The sequence below is a fragment of the Mycteria americana genome, chromosome 5 (genome assembly GCF_035582795.1).
Source record: "Mycteria americana isolate JAX WOST 10 ecotype Jacksonville Zoo and Gardens chromosome 5, USCA_MyAme_1.0, whole genome shotgun sequence".
NCBI lineage: Eukaryota > Metazoa > Chordata > Aves > Ciconiiformes > Ciconiidae > Mycteria > Mycteria americana.
Window position 1 is genome coordinate 4,293,315 of NC_134369.1, and position 12,981 is coordinate 4,306,295.

General features: G+C 38.1%; 1 protein-coding gene across 1 annotated transcript in view; it reads right to left on the minus strand.

Moving 5' to 3' along the window:
• TPCN2 (two pore segment channel 2) overlaps window positions 1–12,981 on the minus strand; it is a 32,819-nt gene that overhangs the window by 19,653 nt on the left and 185 nt on the right. The window contains exons 2-10 of the mRNA XM_075501997.1: window positions 10,707–10,771; window positions 9,328–9,404; window positions 8,472–8,649; window positions 7,648–7,764; window positions 5,665–5,771; window positions 4,637–4,709; window positions 1,486–1,585; window positions 1,121–1,186; window positions 675–739 (exon numbers count right to left, since the gene is read on the minus strand). Of these exons, the coding sequence (XP_075358112.1) occupies window positions 675–739; window positions 1,121–1,186; window positions 1,486–1,585; window positions 4,637–4,709; window positions 5,665–5,771; window positions 7,648–7,764; window positions 8,472–8,649; window positions 9,328–9,404; window positions 10,707–10,771 (848 nt within the window). The remainder of the gene's footprint in view (window positions 1–674; window positions 740–1,120; window positions 1,187–1,485; window positions 1,586–4,636; window positions 4,710–5,664; window positions 5,772–7,647; window positions 7,765–8,471; window positions 8,650–9,327; window positions 9,405–10,706; window positions 10,772–12,981) is intronic.

Genomic DNA, 12,981 nt, shown 5'->3' on the forward strand with positions numbered 1-12,981 from the left:
AGAAGCACACTAAAGCATTACACAGATGACTGGCACTGCATGGAGAGTAAGCAACAGGTTCCTTTTGAGACTGAATACTACCAAGAATAACTACTATACCTACTGGCAACTGCTTCTGGTACAAGTCAATCACAAGGCTCAAGCCCATCTTTTAGAAGCACAGGACTGCCCTAATCATTCTAACATCACACACACCCACCATGGTAAGGATGAAGCAAAAAATACCAAACATTAAGACGTTTTAGTCAGTGATTCTGTTTTATTGAAGGCTTCTAATGCTGTGCTACTCAGAAATTAAGTGCTCGGATTTGCAACCATAGTTATTTAAATAGTACAGCAGGTTTTCTTCACAGAGACCAAGTTTAAGTTACTTGTTCATTTGTCCTTGCTCAGTTTCATAGTAGTATGATCCCCCCCCCGCCAATAGTCAAAGTTGCAGATCCACAGCATACATGGAAGTATACAAGCAGGTAATTTTGTCATGGAACGGGATCAAGCTACAACAGCACGTAAGCGGAAAAATATCTACATCAAAGAACCTTTAGTATTTTAAAACCGTATCTACAACCAGGATGGGCATACTGCTTCAATACACAGTTGAAACTTTTAATACTCAGGGGCTTCACAGTTTTACAATTATGGCAGAACACAGAAATTAGGAACGCTTTACTCACCAGAAGGTATCCTCGAAACTGGTTGTATATTATTGCTGTAAGTAAGTTCATCAGAAACAAGTTGCCTATTGGAGAAAAAAAAAGGCAGTGAGAATTACTGAAATATATTTCTGTTTCTCAAAGAAGTTTCAGTGTATATAGTAAGTCAGATGTAAAATTCTAAAAGGATTAGTTTTCTTGTCTGTGATTTCCAAAATGTTTTTCATGTTTGAATATACTGTAATGTACCCTTTCCCCTGTGATGTATTACTGAAAAAAACCAAACCATTTATAAGTGCCTTCCAGGAAAATTATCTTGCAAGATACTACACAGTAACTGGAAGAAACACAAAAAAAGAGAAATTTACCATTAACCTTTCCTAGAAAAATAAAACACTCTGTAGCTGGTATGCACAAGTGTCAAAGTTAAAGTGCATTTAAATTAATGAAGACAAGAGGTAACTTACCTAATACAGTGAAGAGTATGAAGAAGATTGAATATGCTCGATTCTTAGAATATGCAGGAATCATCACTGTCAGTTTTAACAGAAAGGGAAATAAGAATTTAATGCTTAAGATGAAAACTGGAGACCTCTATCAATTTTTGGCAATTGGTAAATGCTCTTACATAGCTCCACTTCAGAGATGCATATATAACTACACCAAAGGAAAGGTAAAAATCAAGTTACTGAAGGCATGAAAAATCTTTACATAACCTTCCTCTGGCTAGACTAAGAACTATCCGCTGAAAAAATTGTTATAGTCTGAAGATAATCTTACTCTCTTATTTTTTGAAAAGAGAGCCAAGAGTTCTTTCTGAAAGATTGCTCACCATCAGGATTATTTGCAGTAGTTAGCAGGACCAGCAGTGATGTCAGTGAATCTGGCAAATTCCGGAAATAGCCCACCCACTCCTTATCCTGCTGGCCATCCTAGTCAAAGATATGTTCATTGTTAGAGAAACACTGAAAAATCACTAAGACTGTCTTGGGGGGGGGGGGGGGAACAGTCAATAATCAATAATTTCTTACACACTCAATGAAAACTACCCCATGAAAAAAGCACAAGACAAGCCTAAAAAACCATAAAAAACATAAGGAAGAACAGCCATTAAAAAACATAAGGAAGAACAGCAAGTTAAGACAGACATAGGAGGCTTAATATAGAAGTTATACCTAGCTAACACCTCAGACCCAGGAAGAACAATAATGTCACAAACAGACAATATAGGAATCTGAAGCCACCCTTGATTGATATAAAAAGCATCACCTCTTAGCCTGCAAGAGATATTAGAGTATTGGAGCTAAAAGGACTCCCTAAACATGATTTTATTTAAAAAAAAAAAAAAAAAAAAAGAGAAGAAGAAAAAAAAAAATCACAGACTAATACTATCTTCAGTCTCAACTTGCATTATAAAAATTAGTATAGAGTAGAAGCTACTTGCTTTGTTGCTACAGCATGCTGTACCTCAGCATAGATGGAAACCTAATCACCCCGAATTGTATACTTTAGGACTACACTCCAGGACCTGTCCAAAAGTATAATACAATTTGAGCACAACATTAAAATAGATCTTGTCTATACTGAAAAACAGAAAGAAAACAAGGATGGCAACTCCTGGGTGACCCCGCAGCCTCCTCAATAATGAAGAGCTGCCTCAATAACTACCATGTTACAGAAGATCCTTGCCTATAGATTATGAACTCCTCTCAAATGCCCACAGCTTTACTAGCATACTCACTGAGCATGAAACATGTCTCTCACTTCCCCTTTGACTTCCAAATAGAAAACTTAATATCCTCTGAATTAGTTATTTGCACAAAAGTTACTACCACTACTTGGAACAGAAGTTTTCCCCTTTCTCCAGTTATCCCCTTACATACTCAGGGGCTTCTGTTTAATTACAGTCAGATCTACACAGAACACAGCCAGACAAGTTTTAGGTCTCTTTTCTATAACATACGTGAAGATGTATTTAAAGTATGAGTGCAAGGATAGTCCTCACCTTATTTTAGAGGAAATAAATACTTACACAAATAAGGGCACACAATATAAAGCAATATGCTATAACCAGCATTAATGCACATTACGGAAGTTGTTGGGCAGGTGGAAAGCCTGCAACCGTGCTTTTTTGAAAAGATGAAGATTCAAAATGCTGCGTACAGTATCAGTGAAAACATCACATAGAGCTTAAACATCTTGGGGGCGGGGGGACAGACACATCAGTGCTGCAGCACCCAAAAAATATTTCCAAATACTTTGGCGACTAAGGTCATCAAATTATTTTGTGACTCAGAGGAAATATCAGATGATCTGCTAAAGCTCTGATGGTATCAGATTGTTCAGCAAAAACACACCGGGAGGCTGATCTTGGATCATCCACATATTTATTTTTTTCCCCAAGTTCAAGTAGAGACAGCTAAAAAAAGATGCAGAGTACAAACAATACAACCATGAATCATGCAGTACAGAACACACAGCCCTTGAATCTGCTGCAAAGACTGGAAAAAAGGTACCTCTAGAGGACATACACAAAACAATGCAAAAATCTAGAGGCACGTATTTCATTACTAAACATATTGTTAGAACTTGCTTTCAGTATTTTGCCTTGTTAGATACAATTACTTTACATGGGTATTAGACTAGCAAATCAAAAAAGGAAAGACAGACTGCTCTCTAATTTGTTATTTTTCATCTAAACCTATACAAAATTGACTGCTTCAGGTATACAAGTTATATTCCCATCTGCTGGGAAAGCTCATAACTGAAACTAGATGTGACACACAGAGATAATACAAAAATACACCATGCAACTAAACAAAGGGGGAAAATAGAGCTCTGCTTCTAAGTCCAGAAATTCTGTAACATGGGAATTCAAGGAATTTGCCAATCATAAGGAAGACTAGAGGCAGGCTCAAGTGCAAACTGCAGTAGGAATGAAGGTGCAAAACTGAGATTAAGGAGAAGACTAAAATTACTGGGAGAAGTATGCAACAAATCTTTGTGCTCATAGGAACACATTTAGGGAAGGCCTTAAAAAGTAAGGACAAAAAAAAAAAAAAATCTGAGTATGTTACATTAAGATACAGGAAGTTTAGGAGAGAGGGAACATACCAAGAGCACTGGAACACAAAAGTTATTTTAACCACAAAATTTCAAGTTTGCTTTTCGGAAGCAGGAAAAACAGAGAGATCAGAAACCAAAACAATGGAGAAATACAAGCGAAAACAGGCAAAAACCTACCAAGGCATGGCCAGGGATGCCAGTATTGGAAGATAAGAAAACACAGAAGAAACTAAACTTAGCAAAAAGCTAGATAAGGAAAAGAGAAAAGAAATGAGTGATAATATAAACAAAAAAGTGACGAGATTAAGAGCTTTGGACACAGAACAGCATAGAAGGTTTCAACAAAAGCAGAGAAAGTAACTCAAAGGATTAAATTGGAGAAATGTATAAGGAAGCCTCTTGTATAAACAGACCTTAAATTTCTCACCTGTGATAATGACATCAATACCAGTAACATGCAGGACCATAAATAAAGATGTTGACCACATTTCAGAACGGAACCATCTAACTTCGCTCTGAGCAGCAGAGCTAGACTAATGACATAATATGCCACAGCTTACAGCAAGAGTAAAAGATTTCAGTTGTGGAGTAGGAAGGAGTGTTATCACTTAAGAAACAAAGAGCGGTCTGGAAAAAAAAATCTTCACTAAAGGATGAAGAGATTCTAACACTATTCTGAGGGGCCCTCTAACACACTACTTAGATAAACAGCACTATGCATAGATACTACGCACACGTTAAATCTCTCTAAATGGACTTTAAACTCATCCCAGTAAGTTTGACAAGGTAACGTGACCTTTTCGGGGAAACAAGTTTCACCAGTTTGATTACAAAACTAGACATGCAGCAGCTATACGAGTAAAGTAAAAAAAAAAAAAACCACCGAGATCTACCAAAACATAAATATAATTCGTTACCTTTGTTCGAGCAAACAGCAGCATGGCAAACATGGTAAAGAGAGACAGATGAACAGCTAGCAGCAGAAGAACACTGTTGGAAAGAAAACAGATCATACGCATTAATACCAACTTTATCTTATTCTTAATATCCTTTGCTAAAAATGCAAAAGGATGCCACAAAGAAAACCAGAGGTATTTTTAAGAAGCTATGTGGAGATAACAGAAGATGATGTAAGTTTTGATTGAGTAAGAACCACACTTGTTCAGAACTCCTCAGCATGAGCATAGAGAGTTGTGAGGTCAATGAGATTCTAACACTTGTTTTTCTAAAGTTAGGACCGTATTTATACACTCCAATCAAAATACAGTATCTTGGCTTGCATATACCTTTGATTCCCCTGGGACTTGTTCGTTAAAAGAGTAACAGGCAAGGACAGCGAGTTCTGTAAGCTGTACACATACACGACCCATGTCACAGGAAGAGATCTCTTTCAAAAAGCATCATCCTGTCTGGTTACGATTTCACCAGTGGGGTTTCCAGTTCAACATTTCTAATGACAGTAAAATTTAATACATATATTGCTAAAACCATTTAGAAGTGAAAAAGCTGAAGCGAAGCACTCTGAAGATGTAAAGAAAGAGGTATCTTGTTGTGTGGCAGTCATGAGTGCAAGACAAGTACATGTGTGTCCACCCGTACCTCTGAGGGGCTACCTTGGAGAAACACAGTATAGACCTTTGCCCAGATGATGCCTCAGTTCTTCCCTTACAAAAGGGCTGTATGTAACATATACAGAATTAAAAAATCCCACTCAGCTAGTGTCAAAAACCTTATCTGTCACATACAGAGTCACATCACATGCATTCCACAGAAATTTTACACACTAAAGGAATCAAAAAGTTAACACAACACTCCATCCATTACTACCTGATCTCACCAACCACTTAGCTAGACCACCAAGAAGGAAGCTACTCACATGTCACTCAGAATACTAAGGGTAACTACACGCTTGCTGTGAAAGGATGTTTTCTATGCTATTACCTACCTTGCCATTTCAGGCAATGTGCTGTTGATACTTTTTAATGTTTTCTTCATCATAGAAGAATTCTGAAGGAGGAAGAAAGGACGAAGAATTCTTCTTATTCTCACAGCCTGCAAAAAACAACGGATCAGATACTGAGTTCCCATAAGACTAGCGCCACAAATATTTTTAATACAAGTTTGTCAAAAAACACTGATACACGTCAGCAAAGTCAACAGTGTAACATAAAAAGGCTGTGCTCTGAAGGTAAATCTGTCCCACTGAAGTCACAAACATGCAAAAGATACTATAATATGGGTGCCTCGTTAAAAGAATGAGAGATTGCTTTAAAAATGCACATGGACATTTCAATAGCCTCATCAGGCCACTAATTATAAACAATCTAACCTTACTGCTGGGTAGACATAACAAGCAGGTGAAGAGATGGCATTTTTGTATTTTCTGCCAAGGTCCACTTCAAGAAGGGAATTAATAGTGAGCTACTTCCAATAAAAACAGATACACATTTTGAAAATAAGTGCTTGATTTAAATTTTCAGCTTTTTTTTTTCTTTTTATAATTCAAGGGCCTGCTTATTACTCAGCAATTTCTGCCTCTGACAAGACTCAAACACGTGATTGCCTTTATTTTCCTTAACATACACTAAAGCAATTAAGCTGTTTGATTCTTGCATTCAAGACACTTGCCAGCCTTCAAGTTATTTCTGTGGCTTACCAGCTATTTCAAGTATTTCAGTATCCTGCATTTTAGAATCAGTCTTCTCAGGGCCACACATAACAGGAAAAAAAAAAAAAAAAAAAAAAAAAATCACTTTCTTCCTCACTATTCCCTTGTTCGTGCATCCCAGCAGTTAAACTGCTCCTTCTGCCACTACTTTGTATGGGCGGCTCCTGTTCAAACTACTTGTCCGCTATCACACCTAAAGATTTTACAATCACTGTTTTCCAAGACACATTCCCCATGTTGTAAGCACAATCTTCACCCTAGATAATTAACTTCTTTCAGACACATTATATTTATTCGGCTTGAATATGAAAAGGACATACGCATTTTTCTTAAGCTTATAAGCATCTAACTGTAAGTGACATGTTCTTTCAACATTTTAAAATCATCTCTTTGATACTACATCACATCCTGGTCAACGGTGACCAGCGGTCAACTATGACCACTGAAGCATGAACAACTAAACAGTAGGTTACTACTAGCAGCAACTGCATCCAACCTAATGCTGACTAATACAGACACTAATTTGTAATAGGTTTGAGAGTTATCTGAAGGCAACAGATAATGGCTTTGACACAAGAACTTACACCAGAAGCAAAATTCAAGATCTCTGCCTCATTCCCTTCCCAGCATTTTTACCATATTACTGTTTTCTTAATGATGATTGTAAGTGAACAACAACTAATTTCATGCAGACTTACGTCATGGCAGAAAAAACCAATTGGGAGATTCCAGTATTACATAAAGGCGTTTCACAAAACTGACATTCCTCTTGGGACACAATTGTTTTGAACGCAACACAGTTTCATCTTCGAAAGCAGTTGTTAAACTAGGCAATTACCTTCTACTTAAACTAGGCAATTACCTTCTACTTAGACATCACTACATAGACTCTGCCATTGAATCAAGTTAAGAACATAATTCTCCAACTGTATGACAAAATTAGTGCTATGCAACCGAGTTTTCTCTATACTTTTTGAATGTTGACAGACTATAAACAACAAACTTTATTTAATTTTACCGACGAACTCGCATCTTACATTAAGAATCAAACAGAATCCCTTGAGAAGCTATATAACAAACACCTTCTGTGCTTCAGTGTATTATCCAGCTACTGAAGAACAAAAATGAACCATCCTACCCTCCCCCCTTAATTCTCCAATATATCACATAGACCCTGCTGACTATCCCTTTGCAGGTTCTTTTCCTCTGCCACTCTCCACAACTAAGTTACTGATTGTTTCTGCAGAAAGCAGTTCTTACCTCCGTGCAGAAAAAACTCAGCGATACAATCCAATCAGTAAGGGAAACAATTAATGTCAGTATATAAGCCACCAGCCATTTATTTTTCCAGAATTCTTCCCATCCAATTAAGTAACTCTGGGGAGGAAAAAAAACCCCAAACAACCAACTTATTTTACTAATAAATTCCCATACCCTAACAAGTCAGCATCAACTGTTTTTCAAGTATTTGTAGTTTTACATCAGTGTTCATAAAGAGCCCCCTGAAATCCAAACAAAAATACACCAATCAGAGAATTTTTCTACAAGAACTAAATAAAGGTCAGTAGAAGTGAGAGGTGCACACAGGCTATGTGGGAGGAATCCTTTGAATGCAAGAAAAATGTCCATTAAATAACCATAAAAAGAGATTTTTCCAGAAACAAACATCCAAAGAAAAGTTCAGTTTCAAATCATTTTTATTTTGCTTTGTTTAAATGAAGTGGCATATATTTGATTATTATATACCCCAATTTTTATAGCTTAATACAAGCAGGTAAGCTAAAATCATTGTATTCATAGCAAAATTTATTTCACTTATTCCATACAAACAGGAGTTTAGATTTCTTAGGTTAAAAAAAAAGCAATAATTTCTTTAATTCAGAAAATATGCACTTTCTAATTCCTCCTGAAAGTAAGGCTTTAATATAGCGAAGTAATCTCATCATGTGCATCCAAGATTTAAATAACAGTTCTAAGACATTTCTCCCAAAATACAAAATGGAGAAAAGCCACACTGACTATACCTACTGACCTGCCCAACACACCTAGTATTTCATTCAATACCAGATGAACGTGATGCTCACCTTCACGGATATATCAACCATGAACACAAGAAAGCAAAGCAGCTCAATGCTTTCTGTTAGGCCACACGGAGGATTCCACGCAGTAAGGCGGTATCGTACATCTGACGTGATAGTGAGCGAAGAAGGCTTTTCAATGAAAACCAAAGCCAGGATTATAGTAATGGTTAAACTCAAAACCCTGTTTGGATAGAGATGAAGATTTAAAAAACAAAAAAAAAAACCAAAAAAACCACACACAACAAAACCACACACAGGAAAAAAAAAAAAACAAACCGCACACATACCCCACAGAACACAAAACAAAAAAACCCAAAACCCAAAAAACACTAAACCCACAAAATGAGTCAAAAGAATAACAAAATACTTACAGTAAAGCAATTTTCTTAGAAGTAAACCAAGCTTTATAATGTCATATTTAACACAAATGGGTTAGATCACAACGCAGCGCTTGATTACCATGCTGTTGCCTGCATTAGAATAATGTAACTGCTGACCACCAAATAACCTTAGGTGGTGTTCTTTTGAAACTAACATCAGCAAATAACCTTGCTACTATTTAATATGTTTAGAAATAGACACTTGGAAAACTCTAACACACAGTGCTGTAAATCATGCCAATAGTCCATTCATGCAACAGTCCTATGGCTGTTCCAAACAGCCATCTACATGATCACACTTTCATATAGCTTTTTGCTTTCCACTTCTATCACGTTCACAGGTAGTCAGTCCACTTGCTTCCTACAGTAAGTTCTTCTAAGGATAAAAGCACAATTATCTAATTATTTAACAAAAAAGAGAAATTAAGAATAATGACTTACTCCTACATAAAAAAGCAAAAAGAAAACCAAGTTCTTACCACTGGCAAGTCCTTGAATAGTACCATCGATAAAGCCACAGGGATTTGGAGTCCACACGGTGATTTATAGATCGATACTGAAGGCAGAAAGCAAAGAGGATAATTCAAACACTACGTTCAGCCTGTCTCAAAGACAAAGATCAAGTTCCCAAAATAAACCAAGTACTAATCAACAAAGCTCAAGTCTTGAGACAATTCCAGTTTCACAATACGATAAAGAAATTATTGTACAAGTTATTAATTATTAAAGTGTCAGTCACTAACTACCATAGTTGTAGCCTACGTGCATGCAATGGGAAAGATTTTAATGACGTTTTCCTAATCTAAAGGCCACGCAGTCACTCAGATAATCAAACTGTGTGGCAGTCATCTGAAGCAAGCATTATCATCATTACAAGTAACAGAATCTGTAATAATTCAGTGCCTATTCTATCTACTCACCAGAACAGTCCACCCATTTAGTTTACCTTTCCAGCATTCATTCCATTCATGGATCTTCTTTTGTGTTTCTCTTCCCAAAAGCCATAAGATGCAAACAATTTAATTCTGAATATAAGAGACCTCAACCTAGGTCTTTAAACAAAACATGCTTTAAGTTCAAGGAAGTACCCGTGATCCTTCAGAATGGGCCTGCTTTTGCTGAAATCTGCCCAGCCTCTCAGCAGCTGCTCCTGGCCTGCTGTTACTCTGCCTTTACTGCTGTTACTCTACTGTTACGCTGAGAAGTATCCACTTCCAGAAAGGTGTGCACACCTTAAATATATCTGATCCCCAGAAATCTCCCAACCAAAAGCTATCTGAATGCAGCAAGAGAGCTCAAGAACTACGGTCCAGCATTCCCACTGCCTGCAACTAATAACTGGGAGATAACAGGATCTGGAAATCTGCAGTAACAGCCAGTAAAGGAGAGACAAAGAGAGAACGAAGACTTCTAAAGACACCAAGTTCAGCTGAAGCAAGAGTTGCAGCTTCATGCTTGAAGCTAGCCTTAAACTCTACCAGCTCTTAAGCTATGCAAGTAGTCAGATTTAGAGGCAAATTACAGGGTTTGCTCAGACAGTTTCTCTTAGCAGTAAGGCTAGTCACTCTCAAAAAAATAAAAAAAAAACAAACAAAAAAAACCCACAAAAAAAAAACCACCCCACAAACCAGCATCTCTTTTGACAACCTTGAGGAGAAGACACTATCTATTTCATTTTGTGGAAAAACATGTTTCTCCTAGGTGGAGGTTCACTGAAACTTGCATACCACAAGAATTTGGAATTCCAATTTTGCTTTGTAAATCAAGATGATGTTATGTGGAAGTATAAAAGCTAGCAGAATGTGTGACAAATATTCAGCATGGGAAGCATAATAGCTAACAAACAAGTTATATTTACCTGTATTGCGTCTTCAATAAATACTATGGCTTGGTTTATATAAAGGTCATTATCAGCTCCAGTAGCTATGAAGTTAAAAAGAAATTAGAATCACTTGCTGTAGTTTGGATAAAGAATACAGCTTGCTTATTAGTTAACAGAAGGTCTGCAACCGTGGTTCTCATGACAAAGGGCCCTGTATACAAACAAAAAGTAAAGAGAGAGCTCCTGCCACGTTTGCTCCATCAGCAGCACTGTGCATTAAATTAAATAAATAATAATCTCAAACACATCATGCATCTTCCTGTATTTTGTGAAATGGTTCTCTCATGTTTAGCTTAAGTAGGTATTTAACTCCTAGTGTAATCTAGCTATCACAAGACTGGAATATTTCTATACAGAGACAAGTCCTAAGTAACACGCATTGTAATGGTGTTCAATCAAATTATTCTTTGACAAAGTGTACAGTCAAGTGAAGCTGGAAAAATCAGACACTAGTATTCTAGGCATTTTTAATTCTGTTTAATAAAGGTACTGAGGTTGAGACTGATCTCGTTCTCTCCAAAACCAACAGAAATCTCCAGTCAGATGAGAACAAAATTAAGACATTTTTAAATTTATCCTGAGAGTTATTATTACCATATCAAACAGATCAGAGTTCAAGACACAGAAAGGGGTGAAAGTACACAAAGTGAAATAAAATATCACCAAATTAGTTACTATGCAACATTTCAAAACCCATTACTAAGAAGTCCATATGAAGATATATACATAAAGAATAAAGGGCAATCACTTGCGTTTACTTGAATTAGGACCTTTGAGTAACTAACCTGGCAATTAAACCAACAAAAGCGACAAAAGCAGTCAAGGCCAAAATGAGGAAGGGGGAAAAAAAAAGAAGGGGAAGGGAAAAAAAGAAAAAGAGAGAGAGAGAAAGCCGGAGGGGGCTAGAGATACAAAAAATACATGCTAGTTTAACATTTCCACAGAGGGGAAGAGGCCCGAGGAGCTCTTCATACCATCTCCTGCTAGGAGATGGCAATCACAGCAAGGGATACAATGAGAAAGAGTCAGTCCCAGTACTAACACAACATTCTCCAGCCACCAAGCAACGCCAGAAACACCACTGATCCGAGAACCAGACAATTTTATGTTCCACATGATTCAGCAGCATCAATTTTCTACAAAGACTGCAAACAGTTTTTAAATGTCACCATTTATCCGAGCGTAAGCAACAACACAGTTCTGTACCGATTCTGATATGAACCACGGTGTAAGAAAGACTGAACATAAACAGGAGACAAGCTAGGCTCATGCAATAAAGATCTTACCTTTTTTAAGACATGACGCACCAGTGAGATGAAAATATAGTTGTTTAAAGGAACAGAATTAGTTAAAAGGATAGCAAGGACAGCAAAACTTTTAGGTTCTTGGAGCACACATGACAAGCCTAGCGTTAATCCCAACTATTTTGAAAGGGCAGAATATAGGAAACTGCTCTTAATATAAAACTGAAACAGGGAAAATACCAAGAAATGTTTACTTTAGCAATTTCAGGGTTGTTTGTTTTAAAAAAACACCTTTTCCATGCATGCTACTGAGGATACCCAATTTATTCTGCAACACTTAGTCACAGCAAGTGACACTTAGTCACAAGCGATGATTAAATTCCTGCTCATTTTGGTGCACAGGACGTATGTCAGACCGCACTGCGCTTTTGACGCTGAACGAACAAGCAACAAAAAGAAATCGTTCACTGAAGTGATGTGATACCCTGAAAATAGAGAACCTGAGGTCTCCAAAGGAGCCTTTCCTGAGGGAATTGAGAAATCAGACCTCCAACATGTACTGAGTTCGAGAAAAAAACTTGTCAACACCTTAAAAAAAAAAATTTAAAAAACAACAACAACAAAAACTCAAGTCTCAGGCTGAAGCAGCACAAGGTTTGCACGTCAGGTCTGTGACAGCGGCTCAGGGTGTTCAGCCAGCCAGGGCGGCCGCAGCTGGTCCCGCAGAGCCGTCCCAGGCGGAGCTGCTGGGAGCAGCCGCCGCCGAAAGGCCGGCGAGGCGGCAGACCCCCGCCGAGCACCGACCTCTCGGCAGCCCGAGGGGTTTCCTCCTCCCGTCCCCGGCCCGCCCGACCCGCTCCCCACGCCCAGGAAAGGGCAAGCTTTGAGGGAAAGGCGAGAGCGCCGCCGCTCGCCTCGCCGCCTCAGCCACCAGCTCCCTCGGCGCCGCCCGCCAAGCCCGCGGCGCCGGGCCCGGGGCACGCCACCGCCCGCCCCACAGCACTGAC